This window comes from Panulirus ornatus, chromosome 28 (assembly GCF_036320965.1).
Source record: "Panulirus ornatus isolate Po-2019 chromosome 28, ASM3632096v1, whole genome shotgun sequence".
Taxonomy (NCBI): Eukaryota; Metazoa; Arthropoda; class Malacostraca; order Decapoda; family Palinuridae; genus Panulirus; species Panulirus ornatus.
The window spans coordinates 7,667,041-7,695,000 of NC_092251.1; the positions used below are offsets into that span (position 1 = coordinate 7,667,041).

General features: G+C 45.8%; 2 protein-coding genes across 2 annotated transcripts in view; both read right to left on the bottom strand.

The window, feature by feature from the left end:
• The window catches only part of LOC139757819 (uncharacterized), a 274,516-nt gene extending 250,774 nt beyond the window's left edge, over positions 1–23,742 (bottom strand). The window contains exons 1-5 of the mRNA XM_071678692.1: positions 22,887–23,742; positions 22,352–22,479; positions 19,959–20,187; positions 19,266–19,429; positions 18,547–18,627 (exon numbers count right to left, since the gene is read on the bottom strand). Coding sequence (XP_071534793.1) covers positions 18,547–18,627; positions 19,266–19,429; positions 19,959–20,187; positions 22,352–22,479; positions 22,887–23,136 — 852 coding nt within the window. The 5' untranslated portion in view covers positions 23,137–23,742. The remainder of the gene's footprint in view (positions 1–18,546; positions 18,628–19,265; positions 19,430–19,958; positions 20,188–22,351; positions 22,480–22,886) is intronic.
• The window catches only part of LOC139757815 (uncharacterized), a 207,966-nt gene continuing 203,032 nt past the window's right edge, over positions 23,027–27,960 (bottom strand). Inside the window, exons 25-27 of the mRNA XM_071678682.1 lie at positions 24,728–27,065; positions 23,863–23,967; positions 23,027–23,163 (exon numbers count right to left, since the gene is read on the bottom strand). Coding sequence (XP_071534783.1) covers positions 23,867–23,967; positions 24,728–27,065 — 2,439 coding nt within the window. The 3' untranslated portion in view covers positions 23,027–23,163; positions 23,863–23,866. The remainder of the gene's footprint in view (positions 23,164–23,862; positions 23,968–24,727; positions 27,066–27,960) is intronic.

A 27,960-nucleotide genomic window follows, 5' to 3' on the forward strand; every position in this document is an offset into this window, starting at 1 on the left:
CTTGAATGACAGTGTTACCCCGTCCTTAACACACACACACACACACGTCAAGTACAAGCTAAGTTCATGAATGATGTGCCAATGCGCCATATGGTAGTGCCATTACCCTACACGGGAGCGGGAACCACCCCGCTGGCTGCTGGTCATGGGGAGATCTGGCGAGAAAACTTTGTTGGGCGTCTTGCTGACGTCACAGCCCGCAGACCTGACGACCGGCAAACCTAACTTAACCTAACCTGACCTAACTTAACCTAACTTAGCCTAAGCTAACCTGACCTAACGACCTAACCTAGTCTGATCTAACCTGACCTAACTTAACCTAACCTAACCTGACCTAACTCAACCTAACCTGACCTAACTTAACCTAACCTAACCTAACCTGACCTAACTTAACCTAACCTAACAACCTAACTTAACCTAAGCTAACCTAACGCGCCGTTAATGTTAAATCGACGCTTCTGTTCCTACCACCGTAACGTATCATATATCACACCTCTTCACCTCAACTACTTTTCCTTAAGCTGACCTACAGAGAAATGTGTCGTATGGGAATATAAGAATGTCATTAAATGCAAAGTGTATTCATCTTTTAAAAAGCCCGGCGATAAATATATGTTTGCTGGTGACGAATTCAGTTCTCGATGTCTCGAAATGAGTGATATTTCACGTCTTCAAAGACAGTGGTATGGGATGGCATGCCGGGTGAGGGAGGGAGGGAGAGAGGGAGGGAGGGCGGTGGCGTGAGAGGGCGTGGAGACGAAAGAGGGAGGGAAAGACTGGTGATGCGTGAAACGACTATAAAAAAAAAAGAAGAAAAAAAAAGATACGGAGCGAGTTTCCGAGAGTATTTTCCTCAACTTCTAAGGAGAGAGAGAGAGAGAGAGAGAGAGAGAGAGAGAGAGAGAGAGAGAGAGAGAGAGAGAGAGAGAGAGAGAGAGATCTACCTCTCTAGCAACCCAACGCTTCACATTCTGCCACACCGAGGAGGCAGCGCGCTAACAAGTCTTGTACTTATAACACCCTGTAAGGGGACCCCACTGCATCCTCCTCCTCCTCCTCCTCACAACGTGAGCACCTTCGTCAGGTGACGTACGGTGCCAACCAGAACGTTCTCCACCGGCAACGCCCTGTCACTAGGTCACACATGGCCTGTGGTACGCCAGTAACCACATGACCCACCCGATCGAAGGATCGTTATTCACCAACGTGCCGTCGTTAATGACGACTCACTCTGAATGGGTAATAACGGTAGGGTAGTCTTAACTATTCTCTCCCTTTGAGTCTAGTCTCATTCTCAGCTGACGGGATCCTGCAGAGTACTTCAGGCTGTGTTATCTACTTATGCAACTCCCTGGGGCACCCCTTTTATGGGGTAGTGGGGGTAGAGGAGGGGATACTTTAGCTCGGAGGCTGCATCTCCCCGGGCAGCAGCGGAGTTAGGTGTGCTTCTCTGGGAAAGGATGGGGTTCATTCCTTCTGTTGACGTCTCCATGGTTGTTTAATTTGTTTATGGATGGGGTTGTTAGGGAGGTAAATGCAAGAGTCCTGGAAAGAGGGGCAAGTATGAAGTCTGTTGGGGATGAGAGAGCCTGGGAAGTGAGTCAGTTGTTGTTCGCTGATGATACAGCGCTGGTGGCTGATTCATGTGAGAAACTGCAGAAGCTGGTGACTGAGTTTGGTAAAGTGTGTGGAAGAAGAAAGTTAAGAGTAAATGTGAATAAGAGCAAGGTTATTAGGTACAGTAGGGTTGAGGGTCAAGTCAATTGGGAGGTAAGTTTGAATGGAGAAAAACTGGAGGAAGTGAAGTGTTTTAGATATCTGGGAGTGGATCTGTCAGCGGATGGAACCATGGAAGCGGAAGTGGATCATAGGGTGGGGGAGGGGGCGAAAATTTTGGGAGCCTTGAAAAATGTGTGGAAGTCGAGAACATTATCTCGGAAAGCAAAAATGGGTATGTTTGAAGGAATAGTGGTTCCAACAATGTTGTATGGTTGCGAGGCGTGGGCTATGGATAGAGTTGTGCGCAGGAGGATGGATGTGCTGGAAATGAGATGTTTGAGGACAATGTGTGGTGTGAGGTGGTTTGATCGAGTAAGTAACGTAAGGGTAAGAGAGATGTGTGGAAATAAAAAGAGCGTGGTTGAGAGAGCAGAAGAGGGTGTTTTGAAATGGTTTGGGCACATGGAGAGAATGAGTGAGGAAAGATTGACCAAGAGGATATATGTGTCGGAGGTGGAGGGAACGAGGAGAAGAGGGAGACCAAATTGGAGGTGGAAAGATGGAGTGAAAAAGATTTTGTGTGATCGGGGCCTGAACATGCAGGAGGGTGTAAGGAGGGCAAGGAATAGAGTGAATTGGAGCGATGTGGTATACAGGGGTTGACGTGCTGTCAGTGGAGTGAATCAAGGCATGTGAGGCGTCTGGGGTGGACCATGGAAAGCTGTGTAGGTATGTATACACGTGTGTGGACATGTGTATGTACATGTGTATGGGGGGGGGGTTGGGCCATTTCTTTCGTCTGTTTCCTTGCGCTACCTCGCAGACGCGGGAGACAGCGACAAAGTATAAAAAAAAAAAAAAAAAAAAAAAAAAAAAAAATATATATATATATATATATATATATATATATATATATATATATATATATATATATATATATATTCCTATGAGTCCACGGGGAAAATGGAACACAATAAGTTCCCAAGTGCACTTTCGTGTAATAATCACATCATCAGAGGAGATACAAGAGAGAAAGATCATGATCTGTCATTTCGATTACTGGAGACGAGAACTGTATACCTCATGCTGAAGCCCTTGGCCTCCCCAGCGAGGTGCACGTCAATACTGTGTCTGTTACCTTGTCATGAAAGATATATTTGCAATGAATACAAAACACTACGTAACCTGTGAGAGTCGAGTAACCCACCAATCATGGCTCGCAACGTAAAGGTCCTCGGGAAATCCAATCCACCAATCACGCACCGTGGAATAGCCTTCACTAGGACCAGGCAAACCAATCACAGCTGAAGATGAACGTTTAAAAAGAGGCTCGACGTGCACCAACCACAGCCCTTGAGTGGCCGTCAGCCAATCACGGCTTCAGAGGAAAAAGATATAAACAGTTATGAGTCTACAGGACATCAGCTGACAATTGGAGGGTTCCAACACACACATATATTTTTTTTCCAATCACCAGGTTTGTTAAATACATAAACTTTCCTTACGAAACTAAGCAAAGCGTTTTCTTTACAAACGGTTTACCTAACGGAGGTATACTATGGTTTACTCGTGAGGTATGCTAATGGTTTACATGTACAAATGGTTTACTCAACGGAGACATACGAAGAAGTTGGCCCAGGGAACAACGCTGGTGTTGCTATGGTGACTACCACCCCTTGCCACTTATCCTTAACCTCCCCCAATCTACTCTACTCTCTCAAACCACCCCTTCATCTCCCACTGCCTTTCCCCGCTCCCCTCACAGCCCAGCCCCCCACTCCTCACCCTCTGCCTCCCGAACACCTCCCACTCCCCGAGGACGTCGACCAGACAGCCAGTAAACCGCCACAAGGAACAGACCAATAAGCTACGTCTCTTTCATCGAGCATATACAGTCCAATGTGATGGCTGTGTCTTGTGATGTTTCTGTCCCCTTTTCATCCTTATTTTCGCTGCCTTAAACCAGGAAAATACGAGGTTTGGATAGGATGCCGTAACCTTCTGACCTAAATCTTTAGGGCACACGAGAAGGACAAATAAAAAGATCTAGTAATTCGTGAAGGTGAAGACACCTGCCCCAATCCACCAGTCCCTCCGGCACAACAGCTGGACACAGAAAAGCCGAGGAGGAACGGCATGCGATATGGGGAGAGTATACTGCCTTGGGAATTCTATACGAAAGTGTGAAAGGTGAAAATTTTCCTTTCTAAAACCAGTGGAATTTTCCCAAAGGGGAAAGGTTAACTTTGAAATAGGATTTGGAAAAAAAAAAAAAAATACGGAGGTCCAGCTCTTAAAAGGTAACTTTAAAATATCTATATTTCCCTCTTGATATGGACTAATTTAATGATAAATTAATCAGTGAAGTACTTGTCCAGTCTTAACTTTAAGGGAGTGACAATCTTCGTGTGTACTACATGTGATGACAGCTGTGTTCTACAGCCCTACAGCTAAAAACAGAAGGTATACTTACGTCACGATTATATTACTTTCAATTTCATTCTGTAATATTTGCTCTTGAATCTACAGCTAACGCAAAATTTTTTTTTTTCACACGTCGGAATCAATCAATTAGCTCTCTAAAAACTACCAAAATTTTGCGTTGGGAAATTTATATCAGGTTTCTGGCTTTCTTTATGAGACTTATTTCTGAGTGAGAGAATTAACTGTGTCGCTCTTCTCTGAATGTGTTCTAGTTTTTACTTCGTCTTTCGACCTGTGGTTTCCCCTTAATCTCTTCAACATATCTCGTGGTCCTGCTCACTGACGGCACGTTTCACACACCCCAACTCCAAGCACACTGATCTAGCAACTGGCATGAGAGGACATTACGAAATCCTATCCTAAAATGCCTTAAGAATTCTATCAAATTCATTTTCAAGGTCAAAGGCATTTGATATCCTTTCCGAGTGAATGTGATAATGCAAGGCACAAAGATAGACAGACAATGAACACAATGAATGCAATGAATAATGAATGGCTTTCCTTACCTGGCTCGACCCAGAACAATGACGCTTGGCCTTCAGCACTTACCTGGTGGTGGGAGGAGAGAAAACACATGCGCATCAATATACAATGAAAATAGGTCTTTTTCTAGATACTGGGGGGAGTCAGGCACACACACGCTGGCACACACTGATGAAATCACCTCAAATTCATTCTGTCTGAGAACATTTGATAATAATAACAATTATATTTAATAACAATAACAACAGTTATATTCAATAACAATAACAACTGTTATATTTGATAACAATACGAAGTTATATTCACTAACAATAACAACAGTTATATGGATTTTAGTTAGATTAGAAAAAAGATAAAAGATTACTATCAAGAATATCTTTAACAATGATAACAGTAATGATAATAATGTCAATAATAATAATGATAATGTCAGTAATGATGATAATAGTCATAATAATGATAATAATAGTATCAATGATATTGATTATAATATTGATAACAAGGATATCTCTATCATTATCATCTTTATCACAGAATCTTCATGTTGTGGGTTATATATATATATATATATATATATATATATATATATATATACACAATTGCTGTTTCCCGCGCCGGCGAGGTAGCGCCAGGAAACAGAACCAGCACATATACCGAGACACTACAAAAGCCTTTAAGGTTCCGGCGTGACTAACAGCACAATATAAAGAAGGTCTCAGATGCTGCAGCATCCTAAGTGTGTCAGACCACTTGAGGGTCATTAATGATGCTCGGGGGTGACCACCCAGCACCCCTTCCCTCACCTCAAGCTCCACCACACTGCCCTTCACCCCTCCCTTCCCAAGGGGGACTGACCCACCCACCCCATCCCTACGATCCCCCACCTCCCATCCCCTGACTGGGGCTCATACCCACTCCTCCCCGCCCATGAGGGTGTCCCCTCCCCTGCGCCCTTCCCCCCACTTGCAACAAACGCCCTCCCCTCCACCAAAACACAAGATGAAGGTTATGAAGGGAAGGGAAAGTGTCGGTACTACACAAACACACACACACACACACACACACACACACACACACACACACACACACACACACACTGCCATGAACAATAATACACCTCTCTACTGTACGACTATCATATATTTCCTCACTGTTCCTTCAACTGTCCAACCCCTTCCTTATATCCCTTCCTATGCAACCGATACAAAAGAAATATGAGTAGGAAACGGTACAGAGGAGAGCGGTAAGAAAAAGGAAGAGAAAGGAAGGCAGGAGCAATTTCTACACACATCCCCATTTTGTTATTCTTCTTTACAGCGGATAACTCTAGGGGTGTCATTCGCCCCAGTGTGGAGGTCTCTTTTCGTCCTCTTCCTTTCGCCTTTCGCGTAAAGTGACCTCGACCAGAGCATGGGAGGGGGAACTGATAAGGGTGAACCGGGAGGATGTACAGATGAAGAAGGGACGAATGGTTACGGAGGAGGAGGAATGGGTGGCAGCATGACAGAGGGCGCTAGATGGAGGGGAAGCAGCTGACAGAAGACGCAAGGAGGGGAGAAGGAGGGGAGAAGAAGGGGGGGAAGGCAATATGACAAAGGGCACCGCTCATGCCCCCACCAGGCGGAGTGTTGTGTCAGCCGTCAGGGACACCCACACACACCACACTCACCCAAATCCTAAGTACACATACTTACGAAATCCACTTCCGCCGCACATCTCTGTTTATTGTTGCTGTCCTCCAGTGATGCGGTAACTTAACGTACATCATTTCATCTTTTTATGCAACTAAAACCTTAAGACTACTACTTGTTATACCTTAGGTTACCGACAACGCCATCCACATCGTACCCAAAGGTGTATGTAACTCATTCATACGATACGAAATTCATTCATTTTTCACTGACGACTATTGCAAGTCTCTGTTGCACAAGTCCCTCCTGCAACATTGATGTCTCTACCCCTGCATGTATATATTTTTTTCCTCTTCCTCCACTTACTCAATTAGTTGCGATCCTATCAGTGGACTGCGAATGGCTCTGGACTTCTCCTAATCCGTCTGGATCCCTCCAGCAGTTGCAATCCTTCCAGTGATCTGCTCCAGTATTACCGCAATCTGATTTGGGTAGCCAATCAGATGTCTGATCACCATCAATTGCACGCTAGGCATTTACAGCTTGCCCTGTAATGACCCTAATATCTGAAGTTGTTTTGGTGTGGCGTCCCCCAGACGTCGTGAACCTAAGTCCAGAGGCCCATGGCACACTCTCTGTACTCCAAGTCTGTACCTGCATCCTTAATCACCCGTAGGACTGTACTCTTATTAGGTGCGACGCTGGCTAATAACTGTCATCAAGTTCTACTATAGCATTAGAGACGACGTTCTCGACTCGTACTCCGTCCTATACTAATCCCAGCGTCGTTTTTTTTCATTTCAACGACAGTCCTCGACTCCGTTTCATTCTCGTTGTGGTCGCACAGACGCCTCCTACGGGTATGTATGTCTCTGCTCTATCACGGAATCTCAATTACGTGTTCACAATGCCTGGGACTCCTCTGAGGGAGGCCGTTGTTAACACCCTACTAGTCCCGTAATCCCACAACAAACACCAGACGGTGATGCCGTATACCTCATTCTCAGAAGAACACTTGGCCTCTTTCATCGCCAGTTATCTTTCGTAATGCGTCGGTCGCCAGCGCATCGCTTGGCCATTTAAGTCGAGGGTTACCTCAACCTCGACCTGAGAGAGAGACACACACACACTTGTGGATTCTGCACAGATGCCACGTCAAACAAAGGTGCTCCAGCAACACTTTTGGGCCAACACAGTTTCCAAGCAATATACTTGGTTAGCATGTGGAGACAACGACCCTGAAATGCTCAATCAATGGACGGGACGACCTGCTCTTAGAACGGAGCGTGACTCTTGATCGAGAGAGATGCCAGCTGTCTCATACGACTTCAGAAGGAACTATGAAGATGATGAAAGCAAAAACAGGCACCAAGGAGGCGTTCCAAGCAATTCTTTTGGGGGGAGGGCTAGAGTTTGTTTGTTCCTCGGAGAGGGAACCATTCGTCTTTCCCCTACCGACCTTGTGTCTCGCAGAGGGGGTCGCCCAGGGAACGCTTGGGGAACACCCAGAGGACACGCCAGCCTTACCCCTGGCGGGTGATTACCACCTCCAAAGCTCTCGGGCCTCATCATCAATGCATTTCACCATCCGGGTGTCCAGTCTAATTCCGTCTACTTGAGTATGATCTAATTCGGTCTATTTGAATAAGGCTATAACTCGTCATCAAAGTTTATCCTAGCCTCACTGATGGGGTCCAATTGATAACCCTATCAACGGCGGAGGTCGAGGTAATCAAGAGCCAGTTGGACTGTGTGGAATCGTCACGTGAACCTTGGTGGGTCCTGCCCCATGGTACAGTACTGTGAAGGCCACAAACTCCTCACCTACTGCGAACAAAGACGTTCATGTCAGGTTGGTCAGACTCGAACACCTGTCGGAGGTTTAGCCTTCAACCATTGCCATTCACCGTCTGAGCTCACAAAGACGCTGTTCTTGGGTACTCTAAATCTAAGAGTCTATACCAAACAAGAGAATCGAACTCATTTCTTTTTCTACCCTAAGGACTTTGATCTATGAGCTTCCTATATTTTCCTCTATCGTAAACAGCTTCAAAGGGACTCACTGGTCTGTCTGCTGTTTGAATTTCTTTGTATGTGTATGTTTGCCTTCTTTTCTTTATCTCTTAAGTATATAAACAAGCAGTGATTATACAGATACGTCATTCCTACCGGCACTCTCAGTGGACACAATTTCAAAACCGAAAGCATTTGACTCACAATTATACAAAAAGTTCTTTCTCCAACTTTTATGTTTTTAACAAATTTCCGCCCAAGGTTAATTGAAGGATTATGCAAACAAGTGAAAAGAGAACGTTCTTGGATGGCTGAATGGTTAAGAAGGCTTTAATTAAGTGGTAAAGTAATTGAATATTTATGATTCCCCATCTGTACTGTACAGGAAGGGAGTTTTGCACTCGTGGGGCGGCGGCCCACCCATCTCTGGAACATTTGCCTCCGTCTAACATTATAAACTCCTGTATTCTGTCCACAATTGCCACGTCATCGCTCATTTTCCAAACGATTCACCCACTCTTACACTATAAGTGTACATCTTTTTTTTTTATTACAAATTTCTTGCTTGTATGATTAATTTTTGTGATTACGATTTGTGTTGTGGGGAGAGAGAGTGAGAGAGGGAGTTATACCGTGTCTTTACCTTTGTGTGTGTGTGTGTGTGTGTGTGTGTGTGTGTGTGTGGAGGGGGTGACTGAGGGGGAACAACGATTCTTGGGATTAAGTCAAGTCCTTATCTTTACGAGTTTTCTTATCGATCTTCGGAGGTCAAGGCACACAAGCAAGTGTTCATACGCCGTAGTGAGCTGCTGCTGGTGCGACTGGCTCTAGGAGGCTGCTACAGAGACAGTGTGACTCGAACTGGTGATCCTTGAGTGGCGGTAACTTTGAGGAGAGTGAGGGAGGGAGTGAGGGAGGCAAGCGAGGGAGGGACTATAAGACGCACCGCTGGGTGACGTTGCCCAAGAGGTAACGGTGAGCCGAATCAGCCAGGACCACCACATCCACTGCAGCAAGACGTGGGTAACGTAAGTGCCACGGAACCTTCTCCGTGCTGGTGAATGTTGCAGGTGTACCGTGGGTGTTGGCGGATGTTTGGCAGACCCGCGTGGGTGCTGGTGAGGGCGTGGCCACCAACCACATTCAGAATGCATGAGACGCCTCCTACCAAAATCCGGTGACTCACGTCGATCGCCAGTGTCTTCATGTCGTCCTCCTCCTGCGGGTTCTTGGTGATGATAAGAATACCGACTGTGCCGTTAATTATATACCCGAGGACGTTGCTTCTATTCCCGGGACGTCATCACGCTCGCTAGTATTTTAAGCCACAGTCACTGTGTGTGTGTGTGTGTGTGTGTGTGTGTGTGTGTGTGTGTGTGTGTGTGTGTGTGTGTGTGTGTGTGCTGGGGAGGGGGGTGAAAGGGGGAGAAGGTCTGGTCACTGGCAGGCAGGCCAACGCACCTCGTATGGGAGGTTGTCACCCTCTGAATAGAACAAGGCAAAAAAAATCATATCTATCTACGCACGCACGCACACACACACCCACCCACCCACCCACCCACACACACACACACACGCAGAGACAGACATAAACACATACAAATATATATATATATATATATATATATATATATATATATATATATATATATATATATTCTTTTCTTATACGTATTCTCTATTCCCCGCGTCAGTAAGGTAGCGCAAAGAACAGAGGACTGAGCCCCAGAGGGAGAATCCTCGCTTGCCACCTTCTCTGTTCCTTCTTTTTGGAAAAGTAGGAGCAACGTGATCATCCATTTATATCACTGAAGACAAAATTCTCAACTTTTTTTCCCCCACTGCCGTCGCTTCCCTTATAATCTATTTTTTTTCCCTTTTACTTCGCCATCAAATTATTTTTTTTCCACTTTGATCTTCGCTTGTGAAGTGGAACTCGCCCCTCTAATACCACGTTCCATCCAGAGCAGAGACCGCCAATGTGTTGTGTGGTTCCTCCTCCTCCTCCTCCTCCTCCGCTGGCCCCATTCTACCACACCATCGACCAACGCCTATACGTGGCAGGCAACAAACCCAGCAATACACACATACAAACACAAGAAAAACCATGAACATCAGCTTTCATTTCTTTCAATTTTTTCCCCTCCTCCCTCCCTCCCTCCCTCCCTTTTTCTGAGCATGAAAAAGAATGCTCAGAAAAACTCCTCTTCCACATTCAGGTCACCAGGAGGCTTGCCTGCCTCGGGGTTCCTGCTATAGCTACAGAAGGCAATGGCAAGGATGATATAAAAGTCGATTACGAAACTAGAGAAACATCTGAATATTCTTCTATTTCATCCGTGGTCTGCATCGTGTGTGAGCGTCGGAAAGAAGTAGGTCAACGTACAGCAGTCAGGTCAAAGTTCAACAGCACGTCAAAGTTCAACAGGTCAATGTCTGGCAGCAGGTCACTGTCCAATAACGGGTCATCGTCTAACAGCAGCTCTGCTTGGCGATGAGGTCACTCACGCCTGAAAAACCTACCTGATTCCTCTCATGATATAAATAAACATGTTTGAAGAAGTACAGCGACTGATGTCATCGATCTAAAATTTTTGAAAAGCATTCGATAAAGTTTCACATCAAAGGTTACGAGAAGAAGTTTAGTTACAAGCTCTAGATAAGGTTGTACTACGATGGATAGGAAACCCGTTGGATGGATGTGATCAGTGAGGAGTAATCAATGGTCAAGCCTCAGCATGCTTAGACGTAAAAAGTGGTGTGCCACAGGCATCCCTCTTGGGACCGCTTCTCTTTCTCATATGTATTAATGATACAGATGATGGACTGTATTGTTAGACGAAAGAATTCAAACAGACGTAGACAAACTGATTGACTGGGTTTACAAGCAGCAAACGAAGGTTGATACTGATATGTGAAAAGTTTTATATAGTAGGAAGGGGAAATATGAATTCCGTCGGGCTATAAAAGGTTAATAAGGAAAAAGACAGGTGTAATTGAATTATATATATATATATATATATATATATATATATATATATATATATATATATATATATATATATATATATATATATATGCAGGTAAAACCCACAAGGACATTGATAATACGGTGTGAATCACTTTCGTAACATTACATGGTCAGGACTGAGTACAGATAGACAGAACCAGAATACAATATACCAGCCGGCAGTGAGCGGGGCAGGCGAATGAATTAAGTAACAGATGAAGGGATTAGGGCACAGGTCACCCTCAATGATCTCACCTCTCTCAAAGTACAAACTCAGGTTTATATATATATATATATATATATATATATATATATATATATATATATATATATATATATACATCCCGTGTGTTGTAGAGGCGACTCAAGGGGTGGGAGCAAGTGGCTGGATGGAAATCCTCCCTTCCTGTATCATTATTTCCCAATAAAAGGGATAGAAGGAGGGAAAATTGCAGACATTTCCTCTACGACCAACGCCCATAGCGGTAGGAGTGAGGTCTGACTTTTACAGAGGGGAGAGGGCCGGGGTGGAATGTTACAGCACGGAGCAATTTTTGCAGGTTATGGTCATAACACGACAGGCGACTCCGTATCGACCACTACCTGCTAATTACCCAAGAGGGCCAGGCATTAGTTATAACGTCACCTGCCTTTCGCATCCCTTGCGTTAGCGTTAATACCCTCGGTGTCTCTCCTCAATTAGTGGTAGCAACGCTTGGTGTTCCGTGTGTGTGTGTGTGTGTGTGTTTGACGTCGTCCGAGCCTGATAGACTACGGAGTTCAGACACAGACCGCCACGGATGTAAGAGTCGAGAAGTAGGTCCCCCTTATCTGTATGGCAGCGGCAACAGCGGCAGGATGCTCGTCCTGACAGTCAAGACGCAGTTTATACAACAGCAGGAGTGATGCCTCTGTTTATAAATGGCTGGTGACCAAGTCCATAAATCCACACCCCACCTCCCCATTATGTCGAGAATACATTCGATCAATGAACGACTTAAGCATGAGTGTATATAATGATCTGCCTCAGTAACACGCCATATGGTGATCGTATATAGACTCACGTTGAAGAGGCTTCGCCATGGCGAATAATAACTCCGTTTCTTAGGAATTAGTGAGCCCCCTAGAGGTATGTACCACGAGGGGAGGACTCGATCCAGACGCCACACAGAAGGGACCCACCATGGCTCGGGGCGCCTGCAACCCACACAATATGATTAGCTCCTCATTCAGCCTCACCGCTCGTTCGCTTTCAATAATATCTCGAGATCGTCGCTCAATACACCAAGATGGCCACATCATATCACACCGTAATGGACTTTCAGGACTCGGGTGTGAAGCACTGGGAGGTGGGAGTACCATGGACCCGGGCTTTTCCCGAGGCCAACTTAGGTGTCAGTCATGTAGCATCGCTAGGATACGCTAGGGTCGCTAGGACGCGATGGATCCTGAGGGATGCTACTTGAGACGTGCTCTTCCTTTGTCGCGTTATATTCACACAGCCTCACACGGCGTTGCTGAACGGCCGTGTCATTTGCTGATTGACCTGTTTTCCTTTTTATCTCCCTGCAACGCTCCCTCAGGTCCAGGCACTGACGCCCACGGCACCGACAGACTAAGGCGTCCCACGGTGTTAGTGTCGCTCTGTCGTACATAAGTGACGACCTCTTGCCACATTAACCAACAGATCAGCTGGAAAAAAGCTTACGAAGCCACCCACACCACAAGATGCAGCTCCCTGGGACCTAAGCAGCGGGTATCTACATGCGTCCTGGCTACCAGAACCCATCTGAAGTTTGCTGTAGCAAGTCTGGCCAGATACCCTCAGTCCTGGGATCAGATTAGGAGAGGCGAAGCAACAAGAGCAGCAGCAGAGGATAGCTGGATGAGAGGCACAACACCGGTGAAGAGGACGGAGCTACTGGCGCGAACACAGGTCTCATTCCCCCCTCTTGATGGCCCCTGACAATGAACTCGGGATCACCTGGAGTACAAGGTCGTAATGACAGTCAGCTGTTGAGTCTCTCTCTCTCTCTCTCTCTCTCTCTCTCTCTCTCTCTCTCTCTCTCTCTCGCGTGTAATGAGAGTGTTCAACCTGTGCGATCATTAATGACGCTTGGGATGGTGAGGGGGGGTATTGGAACTGTCAGCATAACTACTTAAGTGAAGGTCGCCATTGGTTAGGTTTTGGTGCTAATAATAACTGACACAACCCTGACGCAGGAATACGAAACACTGGAAATTGATGACATAAGGATATGCTATTAGGTGTGATGGCTATGTTTAGTGGAGGGGAATGATGCCTCTGGACCTCTGTAAACAAATTAGTGTCCCTGAGTATATGTGGCATGATCTGTTCTTACAACCATTAGTGGACTTTGGGTACACTATCTCTGATCTTATGCCTGAAGAACGACCCGTAATTAAATTCTGCATGACTATAATCCACTGGACGGTGTCAATATATATATATATCTGATATATATCTTTTATAATCTATTACGTATCTGCTTTCGTCTCTTGGGAGGTGGCAAAACTCGCTGGGAGTTGGAGGCGGGGGGAGGGGGGTTAAATACCATCTTCGGGAGTTCCAGAAAACGACTACACAACCTCAAAAGCATCACTTATTTCAGTGGGTCATTACCAACAAAGCTTAGCTTGCCCCTGGTCGCTGCAGGAGACAATGTTCTCAACTAGACTTTTCAGTGAAATGCTAAATGACTTAAGATTCTTGATCACGTCCTTACTATACACTATACACTACGTTATCTGGAAAATGAAAACGTTAGCGAGGTTCAGCTATCTTCAGCACGAGTTATAACTTGAGACGAACAGTTAAGAGCTAAACCATGAGAGATGCTGGAGGGGCAATATGACCCATGAACATGAAAGAAAAAGAAAGATGTTTTGCTCACTCTTAGGTTTCTTCAGAGGTGACTGGACATTTTCCATAAGCAGGGAGGCGTTGCGTCTGACGATGGCCGGAGCTCTATCGCCCCTCCACGACCCTCCACCGAGGGACCGAAAAGGCGGGCCCGGGGTTGAGGCTGACGTCTGGGCAACTCTGTCTCGCCAGCAGGAAGGCCCGGCGGACAGTCTGTCTCAGACTTCGTCCATCATGCGAGTCCACTTAAATGTGCTTGCGCTCCTCCAGCGGCAGAGATGACAGTTCTAACCCTATGCACGCCACAAGGCCGCTACTCCTCTGACTTATACGGGGAATATAGCCCGTAACTTCTCTTTCTCGTGCTGCCGGCCTTGCCACAAGCACAGGAGCTGTGCATCACAGAAGGTCCGCTCCAGCAATGCATTACTTGAAGGCACGTATTAGATGCAGTCATCATTCCACACGAGCAAGTGTCCCCCAATCGTTCCCAAACCTTCACACGTCACCCAGGCCGCTCGTCCACCGAATTTCCCCACACCTCCGGCGCCCATCAGTCCTTACACGATACCAAATGACCGTCAAAAGCCGCCCCCCCCCAATTGGCGAAATTCATGAGCAGAGACACACAACACACGTGTTCAGAATTCAGATTTCAGAAGTTTGTTCTTACGGAAAAAAAATTGGACTCCCAATCCGCAATACGGTGAAGTGTCTATGACAGGCATATTTTAATGTCAAGCCACATTTGTGCTGAAGATCGTGTCACGTAAGTATCCCCTATAGGAAGCTGGTCTTTAAAAACCCAAGGGTTACTTTGTCTCCAAAGACTCACACGATGGTGAAGCAGGTGGCGACGGCAACCACACCTGTCTGTCTTGATAAGGAGGCGCTCCGTGTGGCTCGGGTGATGGCGACATCCACTCCCGCCTTGACCACAAGTTCTTCAGCTTCGTTCGTAAGCAACGGGTTCTTCTTCCCCACAGACCTCAAGACTCGCCCACTGAGGCGACTCGTGTACGCCCGTACATTCTCGTTATCCTTATCTACGGGTGGTAACGTTAAAATCATACGTCGTGAGGAGGGACTCGCTGGGGGAATGAAATAAGAAAGATGATCCGCCAACGGGTTGAAAACCAGGAAGTTGACCCACACCACGATTACTCCCTCCTCAGCCAGTGAAGATGACGCCTTCCTCTCCTTGCGGTCGCAGTCTCTCATAGCCACAGGGCACGACGCCACAAGGGACCCCCCCACAAGAGAGACCCCCGTCTTGGAACTCCTGCTGGGGTAATCACCGGAGCTCCCGAAGAAGAAGTCCTAATTTAGCCGCGGTGAATAAGAAACGTCCCATTGACGTCCACCGCGTCGCTGCCAGGAAACTGCGAGCCACAGATCGGTCGAGGAAGGGAGGGAGGGAGTGGAGAGTGCGGTGATGAAGAGATAAACGAGAGATGAAACACTGGACTGACGGAGAGGACGAGAACACGATGAAATATTGAGGACGAATAAATTGAACAAATAGTGAACTCTAGAAATACACTGAGCGTCGAACTTGACGATCTAACTTCGCGTACGGGATGAGCACACAATGTCCAGGAAGGCAGAGGAGCAAACGAAACTTTTCCCTTAATGACCTACACATCGCATTTTCTACGACATTAAACTTATCCGACACTTACCCAGGATAACATGACTTGAGACCGAACGAGGCGATCAACCTGGGTCAACCAAGCCTGAGTTACACGTCTGAACGGGAAGAGAGAGCGTAATATATTCGTTATTGGACACTAAGGAGGCCATCCGCAGCCGACACACACACACACACACACCCTCCTTAGATATTCAATCAGCTGACATTCACGAGAGGCTGCAGGAGGTGCCCAAGTCTCCCCCGAGATCACAAATAATCTGGGTCTTTCGCCACCGGTTATCAGGAAAGTGGATTAAGTCAATTGCCCATCAGAGGGATATATACATCTTTACTACCCAGCCCCCCCCAGTGAGGACGACCCTGTGAATATGTCTTTGAGATAACACTTCGCTGCTGAGTCGTCGAGGGAGGATCTCAAGACGTTTTTGGGACGACTTCCTTCCTTCCTTCCCTTCCTTCCTTCCTTCCTTTCTACCTTCCTTCCTTCCTTCCGTCCTTCCTTCCTTCCTTCCTTCCTGGGTCTCAGGGGGGTCGTTTCTGAGGACACGAAGGGCGCTGGGAGTCAGCGTGAAGGGGTAACCCCGAAGAATTCTGACTCTACCATCACCCTCATCGCTCGAGACTTTTTTTTCAACGACGAAGATTACCAATATGTCTTCACGTCCACACTCATACTGGCCCTCATACTGGTGTGAGGATGAGTCGAAAGGAAGAACTCCTCTGAGTGGGGGCACGGGCCATGTGAGCCTGCTCATAGAGTAATACTGAAGGAGCTTCGCTTCCTCATCATTATCATCTTCACTACCGAAGAATAAGTTACGTAGTGACGTTAGAGTCACTGACGAGATACAGTGAGGATGACGATGGTAGAAGCACTGTCAGCGGTGCCTAGAACGACTGGCATTGCTGACTGACAGCGGTGCCTAGAACGACGAGCATTGCTGACTGACATCGGTGCCTAGAACGACGGGCATTGCTGACTGACATCGGCGCCTAGAACGACGGGCATTGCTGACTGACATCGGTGCCTAGAACGACGAGCATTGCTGACTGACATCGGTGCCTAGAACGACGGGCATTGCTGACTGACATCGGTGCCTAGAACGACGGGCATTGCTGACTGACATCGGTGCCTAGAACGACGGGCATTGCTGACTGACAGCGGTGCCTAGAACGACGGGCATTGCTGACTGACAGCGGTGCCTAGAACGACGAGCATTGCTGATGCTTCTGGTGTTGGTCCTGTTGTCGCCGCTGTTGTGGTACCCCACCACAGTCATTATTACCATCATTACCGTGGATGCTACGCTTGTGATACAAAACAACACCATCAATACCGTTCACCATCATTATCTCCTCATGGTCCATCTTCACATCACCTCCATCATACTCCTTCCCACAAAGATAAACCAAGTAACGTCCACTAACACAAAATGTCACGAGTGGATCGGAGGAAACTGGTGCGACCTGTTGACAACCCCCGCCTACTGTGTTTAACCACAACTTGATCGTTGGGTGAAACAAACATCTTTAAAGTGTCGTTTTCGATGTGGTTTCTGATCCCGAAAAATGACTGTTTGTGTACCTTCACCCCCAAGGCAACAGCGAGACTTTATAATAACCGGCCAGACATTATCCATCCATACATTATGAACTCGTTCATAGCCCTATGGCCTGGTGCTGTTCGTTTTCATTATTTGCTAAAAATTCTAACTTTTAAAAGTCTTACATTTTACAAAACTATCCCTTTTTTCATTCTAATTCATAATGGCAAGATATAATGCATATATACCACTATCGGCAGCAACATTAATATCTACTAGTGTTACCCATTCGTGCCATTCTCTTATAGAAAACTGGCATAAAAGAAAACGTATGTCTTCACTAGTAACTAAAGGAATTCTGGAAACACTTAAACTTCAGTCAACCCCCGCAAACAATTTCCCCATATTCGTCGCCCTTGAACTAAGAGAGAGGAATCATACAAGATTAATATAGCAGTCCGAATCACGCAAAATCCGAGGGCAGCAACAAGACATCCCACCCAAAAAAATCAGATGCATTCGACATGAGTGCTACTCTCACTCAACATGATAAATACACCAAAGATCTTTGAAAAACACTTACAGCACCATCAGTTATCAATCCAAGAACAACAGTATCTTCCCCAAACATATGCTGAGAGCAGAGAAAAGGTAAAAAAATGTATCACTGAGGAGAGATTGAAGAGATAGGGGCCCCATGAATGCTGAACTCCCTCCCATACTGTGCAAATAGTTAATAACACACACACACACACACACACACTCACACACATAATATACATACGAATCATGAAATATGACATCTGCTCTTCTGCACTGATGTAAATTCTAACAATGAATACATTACTGTGTTATCAATGTCTTGCTTTCTTTTCTTCTCTGTCTTGTAAAAGATTCTCTTCTATGTCGCCCATAGAAAACATTATATTTTCTCCATGTTCTGTGAGGTAAAGATTCTTCAAATGATTCAAATTTCTTTGCGGTAACCGGCCATAGCCTGTTTGCCTATCAATATAAGACAATTGCTTTTGCTCTTCACTCTTGATATGTATAACATAGTTTCCCTTTAAGTGGTGGAAAGAAAACGCACATAAATGCATAAAGGAAAACGGTCACGTACTTACCGTGGCGCGTGGGGCCTCCCGCAGGAAGAGTGCGTGGGACGGCACCACGGCTGGGGGCGCCGGCGCTTTCGCTGGCGGCTCCTGCAGGAGACGTGGATATCATGAGGACTTTACGACACAGAAACCTTTCATATTGCTCACAATGTTGGAAGCGAGTAAAATTCATATATTCACAATTATCAATAATTTGGTTTATGCTAGTTGACAATTACATATAATCGATTCCATTAATTTCATGAGCTTCAGTGGTATGATGAAAAATGTGATGAGAGAGAGAGAGAGAGAGAGAGAGAGAGAGAGAGAGAGAGAGAGAGAGAGAGAGAGAGAGAGAGAGAGAGAGTGTGTGTGTGTGTGTGTGTGTGTGTGTGTGTAATGAAGGCCAGGGGAGTGGGGGTGGGCAGAAATGGATGTGGGAGATCGATCACCCGTTATGGCAGTGTTCAAACCGTGTGTCTTGGGAGATCGTGGGAGTTTAACGTGGATAAGCCAGATAACAGAAGACCCCCGATGGTCCACGACGGAGATAAGTGTCTGCACGAGGGACAGAGGCTGTATCCTCAAATACAGAACGTCTGTAGGATAGAGAGAGGGTAGGTGGTACAGCACATGGGCTCCGTAGTGGTGGGTGGAGAAGGTATAGAAATACAGTCAGCTGCGACATTGTTCACAACACTAAAGGACGAAGAAGTAGTTGGCTGTAGAAGAGACGTGTGACCTACCTTGCCCAAGAGCCTGGCCAGTTTCCTGTAGGGCGTCTCCCGCCGGCGCTGCTGCGCCCCGGGGATCGCCTCCCCTACAGGCGCTGCCTCGTCCGTGACCGGCGTCCCGGCAGCGGAACCGGAGCTTTCTGATGCCTCAGCTGCTGCCGGAGACGTATCTCGACCTGGAGGAGGAGGAGAAGGAGGAGTCAAGGAGGTTACCTCAACCTGCAGTATCGTGTGCAGCGGGAAAGGGGGGAAAAAGAAAAGAAAACGGACGTGTATAGTGCCGTATGCAGGTGGAGTAGACTGGACGATGATTGAGTGCAGTAAGGCTATGAGGCGGTGTTGATATATCAAGTGTAGGTAAGAAGCACCACGACGTCAAGACACATCGAAGTAATACATGAAAGCTCGAGATTGCGTGCGTGCAGATGAGGCCATTGTACTTTTGCTCTTGACGCGGGAAGAGTCATTGGGCCAAAACAAACGCGAAGCTTTAGTTAATTCATGCGCTAGTGAGTCAATACGTGTCTCACAAACGTCAAATTTGAGGAAACTGATAAAACCGACACATGAATCAAGAAAATGGCTGGTTTGATATGATGAATATATGATAAAGAACTAAAAGCACGGCCATGAATAAACCAGACAATAATAAATGACATTTGTCCTTCTACAGAGACACAGAGACAAAGACCATCTTCTACTAACTTGCCAGTCCGGGAAGTTTGACGCCGATTCTCTCTAGGACCAGTTTTTTGGGCCTGCTGACCTCCGTCTTGGTGACCTCCGTCTTGGCGACCTCAGACTTGGTGACCTCGGGTTTGACTTCAGACGAGCTGCTACTGGGCTTGGCGTGACTACTGGCCCCACCGTGGACCCGGTCACCCACTGCTTGACCCAGCCGAGAGATGCCATCACCCACGCCCTTCCCTACACGCTGCAGAAGAGAGCGGGAACGTCAGTGCTATTACACACACACGCACACACACACATACACACGCGCGCACACTGTGACATCCATGGCCCAAATCACGTGTACAACGAAAGCATAGAATTGATATATATCTTTTACTTTAGAAAAACGGAAATTATGTACTTTTACTCGCTCTCACACAAATGGATACAACCACATATATATACACATACATACCACCATACACATAAACATACATATATTACATTAGGAAAACCACAGACATTCCCTCCCATCAGATTGTACCATGTGATTTTTGATATAGTTTTAGGGAAAAATGATCTTTACAACGGTTATGTGTAAGTCATGATAAATCACAATGTCCCTTAAGAAGCAGAAGTATTTCGAGGATTTAGTCACAGACTGAACTCTGCAGTGACTTAACTACGTCAAGAACTTCAACTCGTGACCTGACCTCCTGACAACCCACTACTCATTCCCGGCTCATGCTGACCCATGGGGACGAATCCAAACTCTATCAACATCCCTCCTGATATTCTCTCCTCAATTTCCAACGTGAAATGTGCTTTCGTTAACACCCAAGATACCCAACCATATGCAAGGTGGCTATGGACCAGTTCATTCACCCCCTTGTACTGAACAGCACTTCATTAGAGACACAAACGTTTGCTCCACGGTTTTTTTTCCCAGCAAACGTTTCATCAGACAGTATTCAGGGGACGTTAGGTATGTGTGTATTAAGCTCTTTCATCCCAGGATGAAAGCCCAGCCCATGTTTTATTTCCTATGGATAATAACAAAGGAAGAGCACTGGTATGTATACAATCCCCTCCCTCCCCCCTCAATTAACTGGGTTTCGCAATGTTTCCAACCTAAAAAGGAGCTAATTGTTTACACACACACACGTGTAAAAGAATCCATAAAACAATTCCACGTTCGGAGCACTGGATACAGAAATGGAAAAATATATATGTATATGTAATCACGTCAATGCGCCAGGTAACATGAAAGAGAAGTGAGTTCATTTTTGGCCGAATGATTTCCCTCGGGTGTTATGCTAGAGGTATTTCAGACGAGTGTGTCCTTCCACCTACCCAAAGTTCCCAGTTCCGAAGGTGTAAGTTTAGAGACAACCCCATAGTAAATCATCATCACTATGATGATGATGATGATGATGGTGATGATAGTGATGATGATGATGATGATGATGATGATGATGAGCGAGGCTATTTTGCTTTTCTTTTGCCTCGGCTGCCTAGCATCTCTGGAAAAAGGGTGGCATCATACCCGTCTGCTGACACACTGACTCACAAGTGCGGCGCTTCACACCCTCCTCGTCCCTCATTCTCTCGGACCATTCGCCAACTCAGATGCGGCCTCGTACACCACGATATTTCTCAAATACTTTACGAAATAAAACGTTATCATTCCATATAACTAAATTTTAAGAGAGATTTGAGGAATTATTATTTCTTCTCTTTTCTTCATCATGTTTTTCCATCAACTGCAAGTGGATGAATAACAGGGTCACGTCTCAACAACTCGAAGAGATTTGTACTCAAAAATGATAAGTGATATTACAGTACCGTATCTTAAATGTTTGGGGCGTAGGTGTGCGTCCATCAGTGAGTAGTGATACCATGAATAACTACACAGTAGGTGACACAGCTAGTAACTACTTGGTGTAACTTTTTGAGGCCGGGTTGTTAGCATGACACTGGCCCGCGCTAGGCAAGAATGTCATACAAAAGGAAATAATGATATAAAAGAAAAGACCATCTCTTTCTCTCTCCAAGACCGAGTCATCCGGGTTAGATTATGGTGAGACTTGATACCTGGGCTAACTCGACTCATCATCGCCCAAGACTAAGCTAAGACGATGGCAAAGTGAAGAAAAGATAAGATCGAACACTCCGTCCGCCCACAACGATGCTGAAGTTGCCTTGCAAACGTATCATGTTACAGGTATGCACACAGAAAAACCTCCTCACATCAGCAGGAGTTACGGTAATCACTTAGGCTCTTCACTTACTAGGAATTAGAATCTTTTTAGGTCTCAAACTTACTTAGTTGTCTAATGCACTTATGATGGGCTCATTTTTCAATAGAGGTGTCAAATGTGCGGGACAAATGGGCTTGTAAATGACACAAGCAGGAAGACACTCACCTGACCCAACTTGAAGCCCCTGAAGGCGAAGTGGCCAGACACCTTTCTAGCGGAGGTTGGCGTGGAGGTCGTCGCCGGGAAGGTCCTGATCACAGAAGGGAGGGGCGGAGGCGGAGGAGCTCTTGCACCTGGAAGAGTACGTAACAGTATATCAAAAACCTCGTCAGAGGGTGAGGCGGGAATACATGTGGTGTGTTTGTCTGTAAGAAGTAACACGAGAGATGTGGTGGCTAAGGGTCGTCAGGGTTCCTTCAGCGAACGAGGGACATATAGCCTCTGTATGATTAGGTTTGTAGAGGTCTAGCAACATTCAAGAGAATACATCACTGACAAAGAGAACTTTAGGTATCTTATGCTTCTCCTCCTCAACATGATACTTCTGACTGAACTCTTGTCGAGGTGAGAGTGAGGGGGGAAAAAGGATCCTCTCCCTCCCTACATGCGATATCAATTCTCCTAACGTTAGATGGTGAGGCGCTAACGATTCTCAAGACACACACACAAAAAAAAGGCAAGGGACAACAGAGTAACTCACGTCGTCTTGCAGGCTTGACCTGAGGTGAGGACGGGACGTCGATGGCCCTTTCAGAGGGCCTCTTCCTTTCCTCACCCATGGTTGGCGACGACATCGAAGGCCTCTGGGTCTCTGGCGAAGGAGTCACCGAACTCGAGAGGGAAGAGGACGATGACCCTCTGACGACCTTGTTCTTCCTGAGGGTCTCGCGGGTCCAGCTGGTGTCGCAGATAGGGGGACATACCTGAAGGAGGGGGATGGGAGTCCCCATCACGCCTTACTTGGAGTTCCGAGGCGACTATACAGGGTTGATAAGGTGGAAAGTTAGCTGCTGTTTCCTTGTCCTCTATCTTACCATCTTAAATGTAAATTACTCAATAAATCATAATTCAATTTTGGGTTCAACCTTATCTTAATCGCGACTTGCATTATTGCCTTTATCCAATTTCTGATCTGTTTTTTCGAGTCTTTTACTTTCAGAGAAGGTTTGCAGAAACGGCAGCATTGTATATGACACAGACGCAACAAATTGAAGTTAATTAGAAAATCTCATTCGCTATATGAAGACTACGATCAAATCTCTCATGGAACATTTACTCGCACATGAAATATCTATACTTAAGCCATCTGTTACTGACCGTAACATCTCACATGATACAAGAGCATAATTCAGTGACAGCTTACAAGGGGAGTCAACTAGACTGGGCAGGAAGGTAACTCTTAGTCTACATCAAGGAAGGATACGAGATCCTGGCTAAAGATCAAGCCTACTTGAACTTCTTCATTATGAAGAGCTGTTAAGAAGCATTAACCTCCATTAAACCTCTAATGACACCAAATAATTACACATTGCTAGCTAGGGAGGTTAAAGCCACAATATGTCGCAAAATTAAAAAGCATATTACTCTCTGACACCCTACCCAGCGAAGAGGGTTAAACCCCCCAGATAAAGTTTCAATATTCTCACAGAAACGTGCACGTACAGGGAGGCACTTACTATACTAGGCCAGCAGGTGACCATCGCAGAGGAACCATAAGCTTGAGCCTACAGGAAAGCCATCCGCCAGATCCCACAAGGTTCTTGGAATCGGCTTACAGGTCACTACAGGAAAGACGCCAAAACTGTATAGGGGATCTGAACTTACAGACGTCAGCTCGAAGCACTACACTCTGATTACAATCCTACAACTGATATGATTATTCAAGCATTCTACATCTAACTGGTTATAATTCTGAAATACCTGTATCAAGGTTGAAGACAGGGTTATTATGTGAATCCTACATCGTAGATATACATATCGTGATACAGGGTTTATATGAATCTTACACTGTAGATATACATATCATGACAAAGATACTGAAACTAAATGGATTATTACATCTGGGGTTTAGTACATGAAAAGATATATAAAGGTTAAGTATTGAATTTCTAATCACTTAGTATCTTAATTCATCTTGACAATCAGGACCACTACACATACTCCAACATCATGACAAGAAGGAGGGGAAAGAAAAGAATGAAATGAGAGAACAGGAAGGTAAAATGAGGGAATACGACACACGTAAATCTGACTCGATGAAGATGGGTATATATATAGGATGATCATGTGTACAATGGGGAATGATATATGGGGGACAAAAAGTATATAAAATGATATAGTGTGGGGCTTCAGATGTCAGGGGATATCTAGAGGGAATCAGGAGTAGACAAATCATGTTGTGAGGAAAGGGCCCTACGTGAACACACTGTATAGCAAGGCTGGAAAGTCACAAGAGATGAAAAGACAGGTAGAATATGACAGTTTCATACCTTAATATAGGAGACTCGTCAACAGCTAGAACACCTCATCCTTATCACTCACCTGTCGCCCTCTTCCACTCGTAGATCTGAATGTCCTCCTGCGAGAGGAGCCCTAAGCGGAGGTTTTCGTTCATGTTGTGCTCTAGCAAGTAGTTCTCTATATCCTGGGGCTTCCAGTTCGGAGACTTCCTCTGGGGAGGGATAGGCGCCTGACGCTTCCTGCTAGACGGTCCTGGGGTAGTGGGTCTGGCTTCGTCGTTCACCAGCACCTCAGGAGGGGCGGCGGCCTTCCTGTTGTCCGTAACATCCCAGCTGCCGTCCATCTTGGCCTCGTGCACCGCAACGTCTTCTTCGTTCAGGAGACCCAACCGCAGAGTCTCCTCTCGGTTGTTGTTCAAGAGGTATTCCTCAATGGTCTCTGACGTCCAGCTTTCAGTCTTCGTGGCGTCGTTGTCAGTAGGGTTTGGTTTATTACCCTTCATCTTATTCTTGTCTTTTGAACCAAACAAAAGGATGTTCCGCGGTCGGAACGAACCAATCTTACTCTTTTCCTCATTCTCTTTATTTTTGTCCGATACCTTTTGTGAGAACCTGCCGAGCTTCGGGGATCTCTTACTCGTCCTTTTCTCTTCTGTAGTCCTGTCTTTTACGAAATGGCTCGGAGAATCGTCAACTTCTTCAAAGGTAAAGTCTATACTGTCTTCTCTTTCCTCAGAGTTCAGCCCGCCGGAATCCTTGACTTTCTCCTCTTTCCTCTTCGGTTCCTCCGGCAAATCAGCCATATCTAAATTCCTCTGAGCGACGAAGCTCCTGAGGCTTTTTATATCGTCGTTGAGGAATCCCTCGAGGGAATCTCGGCTGAGGGTGTAGTCACTCATCATGGAGCTGGTGTTGCACCTCTCACCACCTTCCTGGTCAGAGGGCAGCGAGTCGTGCCGGTCGTCTGTGAGAGAGTCATCCAGCGATGGTAGATTCACAACACAATCAAGATCGTCTGTATCCTCTGTGTGGTGAGTTCCATCTGACAATTTCCCTTCCGAAGATACGATCTCTCCTGAGGTCTTGGTGTCTGCGTCGTGAGCTCTAACAGGATGCTTATCCTTCATTGCCTCTAGTTCCTGGAAGGAGTTAAATGGCTGATTCGAACAACTGTAGAGTGTTGATGACTTAGGGCCTTCCGTCACCACAGCTTCGAGCGTGCTCAACGCCAGACTTTCATCGGGGTCCAGCTCGAGGGAGAGCCGCCTCCTTTGGACGACCACCTCTTGAGAATCGCTGGAATCATCGGGGGATGTGAAAGACGTGACACGCGTTGCTGCCATGTTATAAGCCGTGATGCCGCCCTCATCTTGGAATGTGTCTCGAAGAATCAGCGAATTAGGTCTTGAAGGTTTCTGGACCTCAATAACAACTGAGTTATTGTTTACTTGTTGTTCTTCATCCTGATGCTCAACAATGTTCTTCTCAGGATTCAAACAATCTTTGATGTTCATATTTGAATGACTTCGTGGACTTTGTTTGACATCACTCGTTTTCTCCTCATATTTCTGGGCATTCTTCTGCGTTTTCTTTATCCTACCTCTAGTGTCCTTGGATTCTTTGGGCTTCGACCATTCTTCTTCCTTCCTGGTCTTCTCCTCAACTGGAGTCGTCACCTTCTTGGTCAGAAAGCTTCGCGGGGCGGCCACAGGAACCCTGAATGTTGCGGTGGTCGAGTTCTCCGAGTACCTGGGAGTGTAAGGTACCGGCACAAGATTCGAGTTATCCAGGTTCACGTGGTACACTGGACGGTACGTTTGTACTGACGACTCCAGGATCTCCGGGAGAAGCTTCTTTGGAGCCGAAGGAGAATTCTTAGGGGATTTCTTGGGAGTGTTCTTCGGTGATTTCTTTGGGGACTTTCTTGGCGACTCTATCGCCGCGTTTGCAAGCGTCTTTGGCGCCGATTTTCTTGGGGAGAAAGGCGACGATCTCCGGGGACTCGTCTTCTTGACTGGCGCCTTCGATTCTTCGGGAGATCTATTACGTAGATCACGTTCCATATTCATGGCTACTTCCTCCACAGTCGTCCAGCAGTTATTATTATTCTCCACCGCGTCCAAGTTAATGTCGTTCCTGTATCGCTCCGTGAAGTTTAACACCGTATCCTCGACCGGGTCTTCCTCGGAGGCGACGTTGTAGACCTCGGAGGCTCTTCTGGAGCGGTGTCTCGAGTCCAGGGCCATTACGACTTCAGTCTCCTCGGGAGTGAAGACGAAGATGGCAGGAGGGTCGGATTTACGTCTCCTTCCTCCTGGATAGAGTATCTCCTCGAAGTATTTTTGTGCGTCTTCGTCACTGAAACTAATGGTGTCCTCCTCTGACTCGTCCACGATCTCTCCACTGACATAAGTCGACTCCTGTGGAGAGAAAACACATACATGGTCAGCGGTCTGCACTTCGTCTCTCATATCTAAGACATACATGAGAACAAGATTATTTTTCAATTATGTACAGACATATATATGGTTATGTACCTGCCGAAATGTACCTATATCTATATCTACATTCACAGATATATGATTAATATTCTTTAATTCAATCTCTGAGTTTACATATATATATATATATATATATATATATATATATATATATATATATATATATATATATATATATATATATATATTTTCTTTCTTCTTTCAAACTATTCGCCATTTCCCGCATTAGCGAGGTAGCGTTAAGAACAGAGGACTGGGCCTTTGAGGGACTACCGTCACCTGGCCCAATTCTCTGTTCCTTCTTTTGGAAAATTAAAAAAAAAAAACGAGAGGGGAGGATTTCCAGCCCCCCGCTCCCTCCCCTTTTAGTCGCCTTCTACGACACGCAGGGAATACGTGGGAAGTATTCTTGCTCCCCTATCCCCAAGGATAATATATATATATATATATATATATATATATTTGTTTTTCTTTACAAAATTCTTAGTTGCAGATCATCTAGGACTAACCTCAATCATATATCAAAAGTTTCTTTTCAATGTTTCTATCAATATTCTAAGACTGCTTCTTACGTCATCTAGTAATAAAGAGAACATTTCTTTTTTTCTATCATTCTTGTAAGGCGCTCGTACGCATGTGTGTCTCATATTCTTTTTTTCTTTTGGTATGTTTCATGGCGTTCTTACAGACCTGATAACTCTATCTCATCCTCGCTGAGAGGCTTTTAAGATCATGCTATTGTCTTCGATCCTCCCAATTTGTTGTCATGATAAGATCTTCACGTTCCTATCCCATCTTTGTAAGTTCGACGTTC